This window comes from Episyrphus balteatus, chromosome 1, assembly GCF_945859705.1.
Source record: "Episyrphus balteatus chromosome 1, idEpiBalt1.1, whole genome shotgun sequence".
NCBI classification, from domain to species: Eukaryota; Metazoa; Arthropoda; class Insecta; order Diptera; family Syrphidae; genus Episyrphus; species Episyrphus balteatus.
Genome location: NC_079134.1, coordinates 4,892,037 through 4,904,116, shown reverse-complemented (window position 1 = coordinate 4,904,116; position 12,080 = coordinate 4,892,037). Strand labels below are relative to the sequence as shown.

Genomic DNA, 12,080 nt, shown 5'->3' with positions numbered 1-12,080 from the left:
TAATTTTAGGTGGTTACAAAAGAGTCTAAAAACGCCACAAAAAAACGCATTTTCGGGACCGTCTGCCGGGATTTGGCCCCACTTAAAATGTCTGCCATTGGTATATTTGTTATAAGTGAGTGTGTGGCATTGGATATCTATCAAGGGGCACGGTAGTGCCCAGCCAAGTTCTCTAGCAACTTTGGCACTATAACCTTATTTACAGGAAACAATTCAGGCCATTTTCGACCCCCCTTTAACTTCTATACCAAATATGTCAGAAATTTCAAACTCGCTCCATTTGTTGAGCTGGTCAAACACAAACTCCTTACATATTTTCAGCTACCTAGGATGAGTAGTTCCTGAGCTTCAGAAATCGCAAAAACCGTAACTGACTGACTGACTCACTCACTGACAGATCATCAAAATTATGAAGAACTTCCCGCTATCGTAGAAACTTGTAATTGGTACAGTGATGGGTCTTGAGGTGCATACAAAGGAAAAAATTAAGTACTGAGTACTGAGATATAAAAGTTTAACAAGTTCTAAAGATTGGTTTTAAATTTGTATCAAATAAATTTTGATTGTTTACTTGGCAATTTTTCAAATAACCTTAAAAATCTTTAATTAAAAGAAAAATTGGCAAACAAAATTTAATTGATACAAATTTTAAATCAATCTTTAGAACTTGTTAAACTTTTATATCTCAGTACTTTTTGTGCCAACATAATTTTAACATAGGAGAATTTGGCTCTTTTTTTAACAATTATGTTTTTGTTGTGATTAATTTTAAGTGGTTACCCTCACTAAATCGATTTTCAGAAAAATGGTACTTTTGATGCGCTTTTTCTCGACAAAGCCCCCAATAAATGCAGGCAGACTAAGGTATTCGTCATCACCATGACCCAGACTACCTCTGACATTCATATGAATCGGTTACCTCTCGCGCAAGAAATCTGATCCCGGCTCTCGGTCTACGGTCATACCTATCCCCCTTTACTTTTCGGTATGCAGATCAATGTAAATCGAACATAAATCTAGCATTATGATAAAACGTCTTGGCTTTGAAAAACCCTTAACTTTCTTAGGCAAAACGTTGTTTCCGTCTATTTTAGGAATTCTAAGGAAGAAAAAATTGCTTAAATATTATTTCAACCCCCATTTAAACGCTTCTTATTTAAGAGTTTCACGTGAATCGAATAGCAGAATTGGGCCGATAAGAAGGTTGGATATGTTTGATTTATTTTTTACTTGCTCTATATGGCAAGTATTGGTTTCATGTAGAAAAAAAAATTTGAGGTTTTAGGCTAGGCGCACACATGCGATTTTAGTCGCGCGATTATTCAGTCGCAAAAATGGATCACAAGGATTTCAATGCCTGTAAACACACATGCTTCCCGCGATTAAAAATTTTAAAATTATGTCTACAGTCATTGAAATTCTTGTAATCTAATTTGAATAATCGCGCGATCAAAATCGCATGTGTGCGCCTAGCCTTAATCAGAACCAACATTACGATGATGGAGAAGATAAAAAAAGTGGTTTTCGTCATGCCGTCCGTCGGTCTGTGTGTCTGTGCGTCCATATGTATATCGAGATAGGGCCTAAACGGATGGATGGATTTGCTTGAAACTTGGTACAGATGATTTTTACGTTACTCCCTAGACAAATTTTTTTTTTATTTTTTTAATATCTCCTTTTTAACGCATATCTCCCATATAAGGTTTTCAAGGTATTGCAGTTTTCTCGAAAACGGCTCTAACGTTTTTGAGTAAATTTGGTATACATAATAGACTTATTGATTCTAACAAAACTGCGTTTTTAGTTTTTCTCAAAAAATGCGGACATTTTTTTTTTAAGTTCATATACATATTTCATCAAAGCATAAGTCAATTTTTATTTTAAGCCTGGTACGCTGCTCGCGCTAAATTTTAGCCAAGATAAAATTCCCATACAAGTTATCGATAATTTGTATGGGATCCATTTTAGGTCAGATAAAATTTTTCGATAATTTGTATGGGAGCTAAAATTTAGCGCGAGCAGCGTACCAGGCTTAAACAAGTAATTTGAAGAATCACTCTTTCAGCAATACAAACACAAAAGTGTCTGTATTATAAAAATTCAAAAAAGAAAAATACATATCAACTGGGTATATTTTATGTAGGAATTAAAAAAAAAAAAAAAGAAAACAGTTGGAATATATAAAAGTTACAACGAAATTACCAAATCAATTTTGTTTCTTCAATTTCCGCTTGTAAAAATTCAAGTTCACTTTCATTTAGTTCACTAGCATCTAGGCTGCTCACCTTCGACTTCGTATTTTCCGAAAACAAATGCCATTCATACCAATTGCAGATCATTTTCAAACATTGAGGCTCATTGGGAAGCTTATCTCGATTGCGTCTAATAAAATCCGGACGTAACAATTGATGTTTAATTTGAGAAAATAATTTAAAGGCCGACTTCTCACGATTCTGTGGATCACGTTCAATCCACTCAATCAGTTTTAAAAAGACAATTTTTTGTGATATCCCATAATTATCTGTGTTACGAATAATCAACAATATTTGATTCTCGTTAAGCTTTAAAAACTCTTCATTATTTGATATTTTTTCAAAATATTTATAAGCAAATTTGGACGCCTTCTCACAGAGTTCTTTTAAGTCATATTTTTCAGCAAAGAGTAAATTATTCAAACAATTGGAAATGTCCAATTTGTTTGCCATGAAATTGGAACATTCTTCCATTAACGGTTTTATTTGAAATTTTTTTGATGCTTTCAAAATGGATTCTACTGTATCCATTTTAAGGTCAATAGTTCCTGTATAGATAAAGACTAAAATAGATTTTAAAGTCTCACCATTTACATCATTGAATGCGACTTCATTTGATTTTGACTCTTTTAAAGGAGTTGCAAACATCTCCATGAATAAATCACTTCCAGCTGCCAAAACAACTTTATGGGCATTGAATCTGATTCCATCGGAAGCGATGATACAAATATCGGTTAACTGTTGTTTGTTGCATAGAGTAAAAAGTCTTTCAGATAAACTTTTGATATAGTTTGTCGACTTTGTTGTGAAGTGGGGTGCGAGTACGCTGTTGGTTTTGCATTGTGATTCGTGATGGATCTGGGATATATTTATGAAATGGTTGAACTTGAAACAAAGTCAAATTAAAATTATTTACCTCGTCAGAAGCAGGAAACTATAATAGAACTTGGAACTTACAAGAATTTTGAGGTCAAATATATTAAAGTTGGTTAAATGTATGCACCTTTTCTTGTTAAAGTTGAATTTAAATTAAATTTTATACAAACAAATTTCTTGGTACATACTTACGATTTACCGTTTGGTCTTGTGTTCAATTTGGTTCTAAAAAAATAGACTAGAAGCCCGCGTTTTTTTTCTTTTTTGTAGAATCAGTGTTGACACTTAACTGGAACTGCAGTTTTTTCTCGAACAAACATAATGCTTTTTTAACAGTGGGGATCAAAACAAAATTACCTAACAAATTCTAAAAAAAAAACTTTTTAATTTCAAAATAAATTGTTTTGTTTTCTATACTATTTGACATTCGAAATGTTATAATTTTCGAAATTATCTCATTTATGAATTCTAGTGTCGAGTGAAAATATGCTATTGATAAAATCGTCGTTTTGAGGCAAAATAAACGTGTTTTGCCTTCCACGCAAATTACTTATTGGGTCTTTTCACGAGTCGATTTAAGCCGCACGATTTATGTCGGTCGACTAGAATTTTTCTATGGAGATTTGTCACTTTTTAGTCGCCTGCGACTTACGTTCACACGAGTCGAAATAAAGCTTCGCCGCACGGCAAAAATCGACTCGTGAAAAGTTCCCATCAAACACCTTATTTCTTAGGTATATCTAAAAAAATTACCCTTCAAAAAATGAATTACGCAAGTCAGTTCGATTTTCAAATTAAATTTTTTTTCTATACGATTTGACATGCGAAATTATCCCATTTCGGCTCAAGTGAAAACAAGCAATTTAAATTGATTTAAGAATTTCAGCTGTGTTCTGCGGAACTTCAGCGAAAAAATCGCATTTTAGTTTCCCACTTCAAATTTTGTATATTATTTATGTCACACGGAAAAAATACAATACGAAAAAAAAATCAGTTGAATTAATATGCTTACGTTCACACGAATCAAAAGCCTTCGTCGCACGGAAAAAATCGAGTCGTGAAAAATCGGCATTACTGAGCTTCAGCGGTGTACTACGTTTAAAGCCCTCTGTTCACTGAATTTTAGCTGGCATTATCTGTTTTTTTATTATTCCACATGATTCATATAGATCATCAATTAACACGTATTACAACAACTATATGAGATCTTTTGCTTTTCATCAAAATCACAAATCGTGATCTTACTTTTCATCAGAATCACGAATTGTGATCCTGATGAAAAGGAAGATCTCATGTAGTTGTTGTAAAACGTGTTAATTAATGATCTTCTATATGGATCATGTGTGATAATAAAAAACGGCTATTGTATTCTCCATTTTTCTTGAGTTAAGCCTAGTACGCTGCTGAAGCGAAACGAAAAATTCTGAAGTCTCCAAAGTCAAAAGCGCTCACATGTTAACAAAAAATACCATCGGCTATTATAGCAAAGTAAAAATTATGAAAATACAACTAAAAAAATTCAAGAAAAAACATCAGAAAATAAGTTTAAAAGCAAAAACAAAATAAATTTAATTTCGTTCAAGATTTCGTTAACGAAAAAATTTCGTTTCGCATCAGCAGCGTACTAGGCTTTAGTTTGGATTTTTTTTTTTTTTGAGAAAAATGATTTTTTAGCACAACTCGACTGAAATTCTTGATCAAATTTTAGCCAAGTTAAAATTTGCAGAGAATTTTGTATTTGTATTTTGTCTTAGGGCCAGTTGTACAAATATTTAATCCGTGGATCAGCAACTTTTATCTTCTGAAATAGGTAGCAAGGCTGAATTTTAGCACTGGTTCAAGGTTCATAAATGTAAAAATAGCCACATTCATGCTTGAACCGAAGTTGACCCGCAGCTAGTCCGCCGAAATCGGTGGGTTAAATTCCTGAACCAAGGCTGATCCACGTTTGTACAACTGGCACTTAGTTTCAATAAAATTTGCGCAATTCATTTTGATCAATTTCGAAAATGTGTGCTTCCATTTTTTTTAATATTAGGTGTGTTTTTTATTACCACCGGTCTTAACTGGACAAAAAAAACGCCTCGGGGCTTAACCTGAAATCTTGGCAGCACTGTATATTGAATGTTCCGAAAACAGCTGACACAGCAAAAATTTAGAGTTGTCATATTTTTCGCTTTCGTCATTTCCTTGTATTTTTCATGTATGTTTTACAAAGAGATACAAAAATGTATGCTAGCAAAACTATTTTAGTACATTTTGCCTTTCCAAGCGTGAGTTTTCACGTTTTTAAACAAATTCTAAACAATTTATGAAAAAATTAGTTTGGTAGCACAGATTTAGAACTCTTCAAAAAGTTAAGCCCAGAGAAATCTCCGGGCTAAACAACTAAGCCCAAGGGGCTAAGGTGTTGTTGTATTTAACATGTAAATTGCTTAGCCCAGACTGCGTTTTTTTTGTCTAGTTAAGACCGGTTGTAATAAAAAACACACCTATTTTCTTAAACAGGTTACAGAATCGCCCTATATACAAAAATTTATCTTCTACAAAATTCTTCCCAACATCACATTAGCCACCAAAATATGAAAACCCACTCACTCTAAATTCTCCAAACATAAAATCCACACTCTCCACTTTTCAATGACGTTTCTCATCGCAGTCGACCAAAAGAAAAGGGGAATCGCAATCGCTCGCTAAAAAAGTGAAAAGTTCTCCAGGTGAGGACGACACACACAAAAAGCGAAAAAATTCACAAAACCAAGTTAAAAAAAATATTGTAATTATTTTCAATAAAAAACCAATAAAATTAAATTATTCCCAACATAATAAAAAATATCAATTTATCCTTTCAAACAGAAAATAAAAAAAAAAAACAGCAATATCTTCTTTTTTTTTTTATTTTGTATAACTTTTTTCCCAATAAAAAATCGATTCGATGTGAGAAGAGTAGAGTGTGGGCGAGACGCAAACAAAAACAAGAATTTCACAAAAAAAAAAGAAAATCCTGAAAATGTCAATTTATTTTTTTTTGTGCAAATTCACAATCAAATAAATTAATCAAATTGAAATAAGTTAAATCGCAGTTAAATGCATGAAGACAAGCTTCGATTTGCCCTGAAAATCCCACAAAAAAAAAAATGATGATCAAGAAAATGTTTTAATTCCAAAACGCCCATCAATCTGAAATTTTATATTTTTTTTTTCCAAAAAGAAAAAAAAAAATTTATTTGAAGTTTTTTTTGTGTGCAATTTCGTCTGATTTGGATCTTCGTCGCTGTCGTCGTCGTTTGTCGTCTTTTCCGATAGGAAAGGAATAGCAAAAAAAAAAAAATGCAAATCTAATTCACCGTCGTCGTTGTGTGTGTGTGTGATTGTCGCCAACTCGTCGTGTGTTATTATTTAATTTTTGTTTATTTTTTATTAATAAAGTTTTAAAAAGTTTTTTGTATTTATTTATTTTTTTTTTTTGCTAGAAAAGAAAAGATCAAATCGTGATGAGGATTTGAGGGTGACTCGACAAGTGTGCTTTAAAAAAAAAAATATTAAAAAAAGAAGAAGTAGAAAAAAAAATTGTGCAAACACACGAGAGAGAGAGGGTGTAATCAGTGTTGCCAGATTGCCACCCACTCGCAGCATTTTTCTTTAAAAATTTTGGTTTAGTTTTTTTTTTTTTAATCCACAACAAGAGAAAAGCAGGAGGAAAGAATCTAGAGCAGGGATTAACCTACAGCCGAAGGTTAATCTTGGCCAACAAAAAAAAAAAAAAAAAAAAACAAACCAATACATAAGTAGAGACACAAGTAAGCTTTGTGTTCCAGATTTTGTGTCTCTTTGAAACAAAAGAATCCAGGCACAATGAAGAAAATATTCTCAAAATTTGACAAAAACGAGAAGCTCGAAAACAGCACAACGACAAAGGAGACAAATAGTTTTGTCGGCAAGGTGTTTGTTGTGGGTCGAGTGTCTGTGACGGTTGAAGATGTGCTGGCAGAAGGTAAGTGAAGTGTTTTTAAGAAAACTCTTTTTTGTATTTATTCATAAATTATATTCAAAATTGTTAAATATTGTAAGTTGAAGCAGGTGGTTCCTCTAGGTTTTATAATATTTTGTTTCTTTTATTTTCAAAAACACGGGAAGAAGTTCTTGATATTACCTTGACGAGTAATTCAGTTACTTGCCAATTAGAACAATGGAAGGTTTTAGATGAAATCTCTTTTTCCGACCATCGGCTAATAGAATTCTATGTCCCTGATGCTGCCCGGCACATTAAGCCTTTTAGGAATAATAGGCGTACCGATTGGCATGTCTTCAATAGGGAAATAGTAAAAAACATTAGTCACTTAAACATTGACAATAACCTAAACACAAATGGTCTTGATAAACTGACAGAGGAATTCACAGGAATTCTACGCGATGCATTGGACAAAAGCTGTCCTCTCATTACCGCGGCGAAGAAAAACAACAAACCACCCTGGTGGACTGTTGAGCTCACTAGCATAAGAAAAGAAACAAGAAAACTGTTCAACCGTGCTAAACGCACTAGAGCAGAAAGTGACTGGGAATCTTACAAAACCAGTCAGAGAAAGTTCAAGACAGAAACGCAACGAGCCAAACGTAGCTCTTGGAGAAACTTCTGTAGCACTATCGAATGTACTAACCATTCGGCGAGACTAAGGAGAATACTCTCCAAGACGAATACTTCTATAGGGTCCCTAAAAGGGCCTGATAATCGATGGACAGAATCCTGTCAAGACAGTCTAAAACTCCTGGTGGAAGCCCATTTCCCAGGTTGTAACTCTGAATTGGAAAATGATTCTACAAACTCTTTGCACTCAATATGTGAAATTCCTAGAGAAATTATTACGAAAGAAAAGTTGATCTGGGCCATCAACTCCTTCTCTCCTTATAAATCTCCAGGCCTAGATGGCGCCTTCCCCTTGATGCTGCTAAAAAGTAGTGAATTCATTATTCCATACCTGATCTCAATATTCCAAAATAGCCTACAACTGGGATATGTCCCTAAAACATGGCGTGAAGTCAAAGTTGTCTTTATACCAAAAGCTGGTAAATCCAGTTACACAGAACCAAAAGATTTCAGACCTATCAGTCTAACTTCTTTTACACTCAAAACTCTTGAAAGATTAATCGATATATGTACATATCCGCAGTTATTTAAGACCGGGGACTATATCACCCTTTCAGCATGCATACACAAAAGGTAGAAGTGTTGAAACAGCCTTACACTGTGCAGTCAGAACAATAGAAAAGTCACTTGTGGTTAAAGAATATACCCTCGCAGCATTTCTAGACATAGAAAGAGCATTCAATAATGTTCATAACAGTGCAATTGAAAAAGCACTCACTGATCTTAAAATAGAAAACACGGTCATAAAATGGATCGTGTGCATGTTGAAAAACAGACAAATAAATAGTGAATTAGGTGGGTCACATATAAAAATGTACGCATCTAGAGGAACCCCACAAGGCGGTATTCTATCACCTCTTCTTTGGATTTTGGTGATGAATGAGATTCTCATCAAACTGAATAACAGCGGTGTCAAGGTTATAGCCTACGCGGACGATCTAGCTCTTCTAGCGACAGGTAAATACCTAACCACTGTAAGCGAACAATTAGAAAGCGCATTATCCAAGGTCAGTAACTGGACCAGGAGATGCGGTCTTAAAGTAAACCCCCTTAAAACAGAACTGGTACTTTTCACAAACAGAAGGAAAATTCCTCCTTTTCCAGTGCCAAAAATTGATGGCACCCCACTTAAGATTTCGGATAAAGCGAAATATCTCGGAGTGATCTTGGATAAGAAACTTAACTGGGGTCCAAACATTCAAGAAAGATATAAGAAAGCCAAGTTTGCACTTTACTCATGCAATAGAATTCTTGGCAGAAACTGGGGACCAAATCCCAAAATAATCATGTGGATGTATACCGCCATTGTCAGACTCATTCTGACTTATGGCAGTTTAGTCTGGTGGCAAGCTCTGGAGAAATCCACGAACTTGAAGACCCTAACCAAAGTACAAAGAGCAGCATGCATTAGCACTACGGGGGTGATGAGGTCCACTCCAACCGCAGGTCTGGAAGCAATCCTTAATCTCACTCCCTTAGATCTAGTCGTACAAGAATTAGCAGCGAACAGCGCCCTACGACTCAGTCAAACTAACATTTGGAATACTAGTCAAAACGGCCATACTACGATCCTTTCTAACTACGTTGGCAACAACGTAAGTACAGATTACATGACCCCTTACTTAGACTTCAACAAGTCTTTTAATGTCAGTTTCCCTAACAGACAAGATTGGGAAAACAGTGTACCTTTCTCAAATGAGTCGACTATCGTTATCTATACTGATGGTTCGAAAATGAACACTGGGGTTGGTGCAGGTTTTTCCTTCAGGCTCCCCGATCACAGCAGTGTCTTCCAAGCCGAGATATTGGCAGTGAAAAATGCTGCTAAACAAATATCCATGATGGCGATATCACCTGCTGACATCACCTTTTTCATTGATAGCCAAGCGGCAATAAAAGCGATTTCTGCCACCTTAATCAAGTCAAAGCTTGTTTCTTGCTGTCGCGAAGAGCTTAGGGTTCTTGGTATGCAGCATAATGTAAGACTCTGCTGGGTTCCCGGCCACAGTGATGTGTTCGGCAACGAAAAAGCGGATGAGCTTGCAAGGGAGGGCTCAGTTCTTGATCCCTCTCTCATAGACCATAGCATCAGAATCCCACAATGTGAAATAAAGCGAAATATCGTCAACAAGATTTCTCAAAAAACCAATGATAGATGGAACCTCCTAGAATCCTGCGGTCACACCAGGAAACTATGGCCGAACTTCGACAAGAAAAAATCAAATAAGATCTTACTACTTAGTAAGCCTTCCTTAAGATCCCTAATAGGCGTCTTAACGGGTCATAACCTACTAGGATACCACAAAAAGAAAATGGGGCTTAGTACGGATGATCTATGCAGAGGCTGCGGAAATGAGGACGAACAGGAAAACACTGTTCACTTCCTCTGTCACTGCCCAGCACTCTGTCGCACTAGGAAAAAATTCTTAGGAAGTTACTTCTTTAATGAATTAGAAGAACTATCGGAACTCTCAGGCAATAGCCTACTGAAATTTGTCAAGTCCTCTAAATGGCTTGAACAACCATAGCATTCATAGGTTAACACTTTTTCATGAAGTTACAATACTTCAGGGTATCACAAGGGATCTACATTGATCTAAGTGTGACGGTAACAAAATCAACTGTCAGCCCATATAACCTAACCTAACCTTCTTTTATTTTCTTATGAATTTGCACATTTTTCCTTATCAACAAATTTTTCAATCAAAAATGTTGAATGTGTTTAATAATTGTCTGAATGTTTCCTAGTCTTACATAGAAGTAAAGTATTGATGCAATCTTATAAAGACCGATTCTAACATAGGGGGGGGGGGGGGGGTCAGTATGGTGGACTGCTCTAGAAATTAATGCTTACTGTGTTAAACTAAGCAAAGTCCAACGTTCAGCCTGTCTGTGCACAGGAGGAGCACTTCGCAGAACCCCCTCCGCAGCACTGGACATGCTGTTTCATCTAACACCCCTCGACATATATGGCAAACAAATGGCTGCAAGTACAGCTATTCGTCTCAAAGCCTCTTCACAATGGATCAATAATACCATTGGTCATTCTATTATTGTGAACTCTTTCGGATCAATCCCAAGTAAAATAGACTACACCATCCCACAACTGCAATTTGATAGAAACATTCAGGTAACCATCCCCTCTAGATCAGTCTGGGAGGATAGGGAATTCCTGGAAGATGATTCGATCCATTTTTACACGGATGGATCAAAAACTGAAGATGGAGTTGGTGGAGGTGTTTACTCAGATATACTAAATATAAATCTCTCCTTTCGTCTTCCTAATCACTGTAGCGTGTTCCAGGCAGAACTTTTGGCAATAAAGGAACTCCTGTCTTGGCTGAAAGAAAACGTGGTATCAAACAAAGATATCCGTATCTTCTCGGACAGCAGCCAGGCAGCCATTAAATCTCTTGATTCTGTCTCTACCAATTTAATAACTGCCTTTAACTGTCGATCATCTCTGATAGAGATGGCACAGCAGTTTAACATTCACCTTTGCTGGGTGCCGGGTCACAAAGACATTTCAGGAAATTGCAAAGCTGATGAACTTGCCAAATGTGGAACACAGATACCTTTATTTCCAAATAAGGTCAACATAGGTATTCCCATCGCTACGTGTAAACTAATGCTCAAAAAAGATGCAACAAATAAAAACAAACCTGAAGTGGAATAATATCACCACATGTATAGAGACTAAACAGATCTTTCCAATACTGGATCTGAAGCGTTCTAATTGTTTAATATCTCTAAGCAGATCACAAATCAGCTCCGTAATACTGCCCATAATCTCGTAAAGGCCCTAACTAAATTTTTTGTGTTTAGGGCCTTTACGAGATTATGGGCAGAATAGGTGTCATAACAGGACACTGTATAATAGGCAAGCACGCAACACGCCTCGAAATTTATTCCAATGATTTCCTGCGTTGTCTCAAAGACGTAGACTCCATTTGGGAAAATTCTTCTATAACAACCCTAGTGAGCTAGCAAATATAGACATAGGTAGTCTCGCTCGCTTTATTAGAAGCTCCAAATGGTTCAACGAATAGGAAGAGAAAAAATCTCAAAGATTCATTGTGGTATCACAACGGACCAATCATGGTCTAAGTGTATCAGCTCTCCTGCTGATAGCCACGTTAACCTAACCTATAAAGGACCATACAAAATTCATAAAACCATGAAGAAATTATTGATTTCAACCCAAAATAGATCTCAATGAGCGTTTTTTTTTTTAAATACGTAAAACTTTTTCATGAAAAAGTTTGTAAAAATTTATCAAAAGGTCCTATGTTCAACACAAAGCCTTA

The 12,080-nt window shown here is 35.6% G+C and overlaps 1 protein-coding gene across 2 annotated transcripts in view; it reads left to right on the top strand.

The window, feature by feature from the left end:
* Nucleotides 1-6,882: 6,882 nt before the first annotated feature.
* Nucleotides 6,883-12,080, top strand: part of LOC129905314 (AP2-associated protein kinase 1) — a 43,620-nt gene continuing 38,422 nt past the window's right edge. Inside the window, exon 1 of one of the 2 annotated variants that reach the window (XM_055980765.1) lies at nt 6,883-7,122. In XM_055980765.1, the coding sequence (XP_055836740.1) occupies nt 6,984-7,122 (139 nt within the window). In that variant the 5' untranslated portion in view covers nt 6,883-6,983. The remainder of the gene's footprint in view (nt 7,123-12,080) is intronic. The other variant, XM_055980766.1, reaches the window with a different exon arrangement.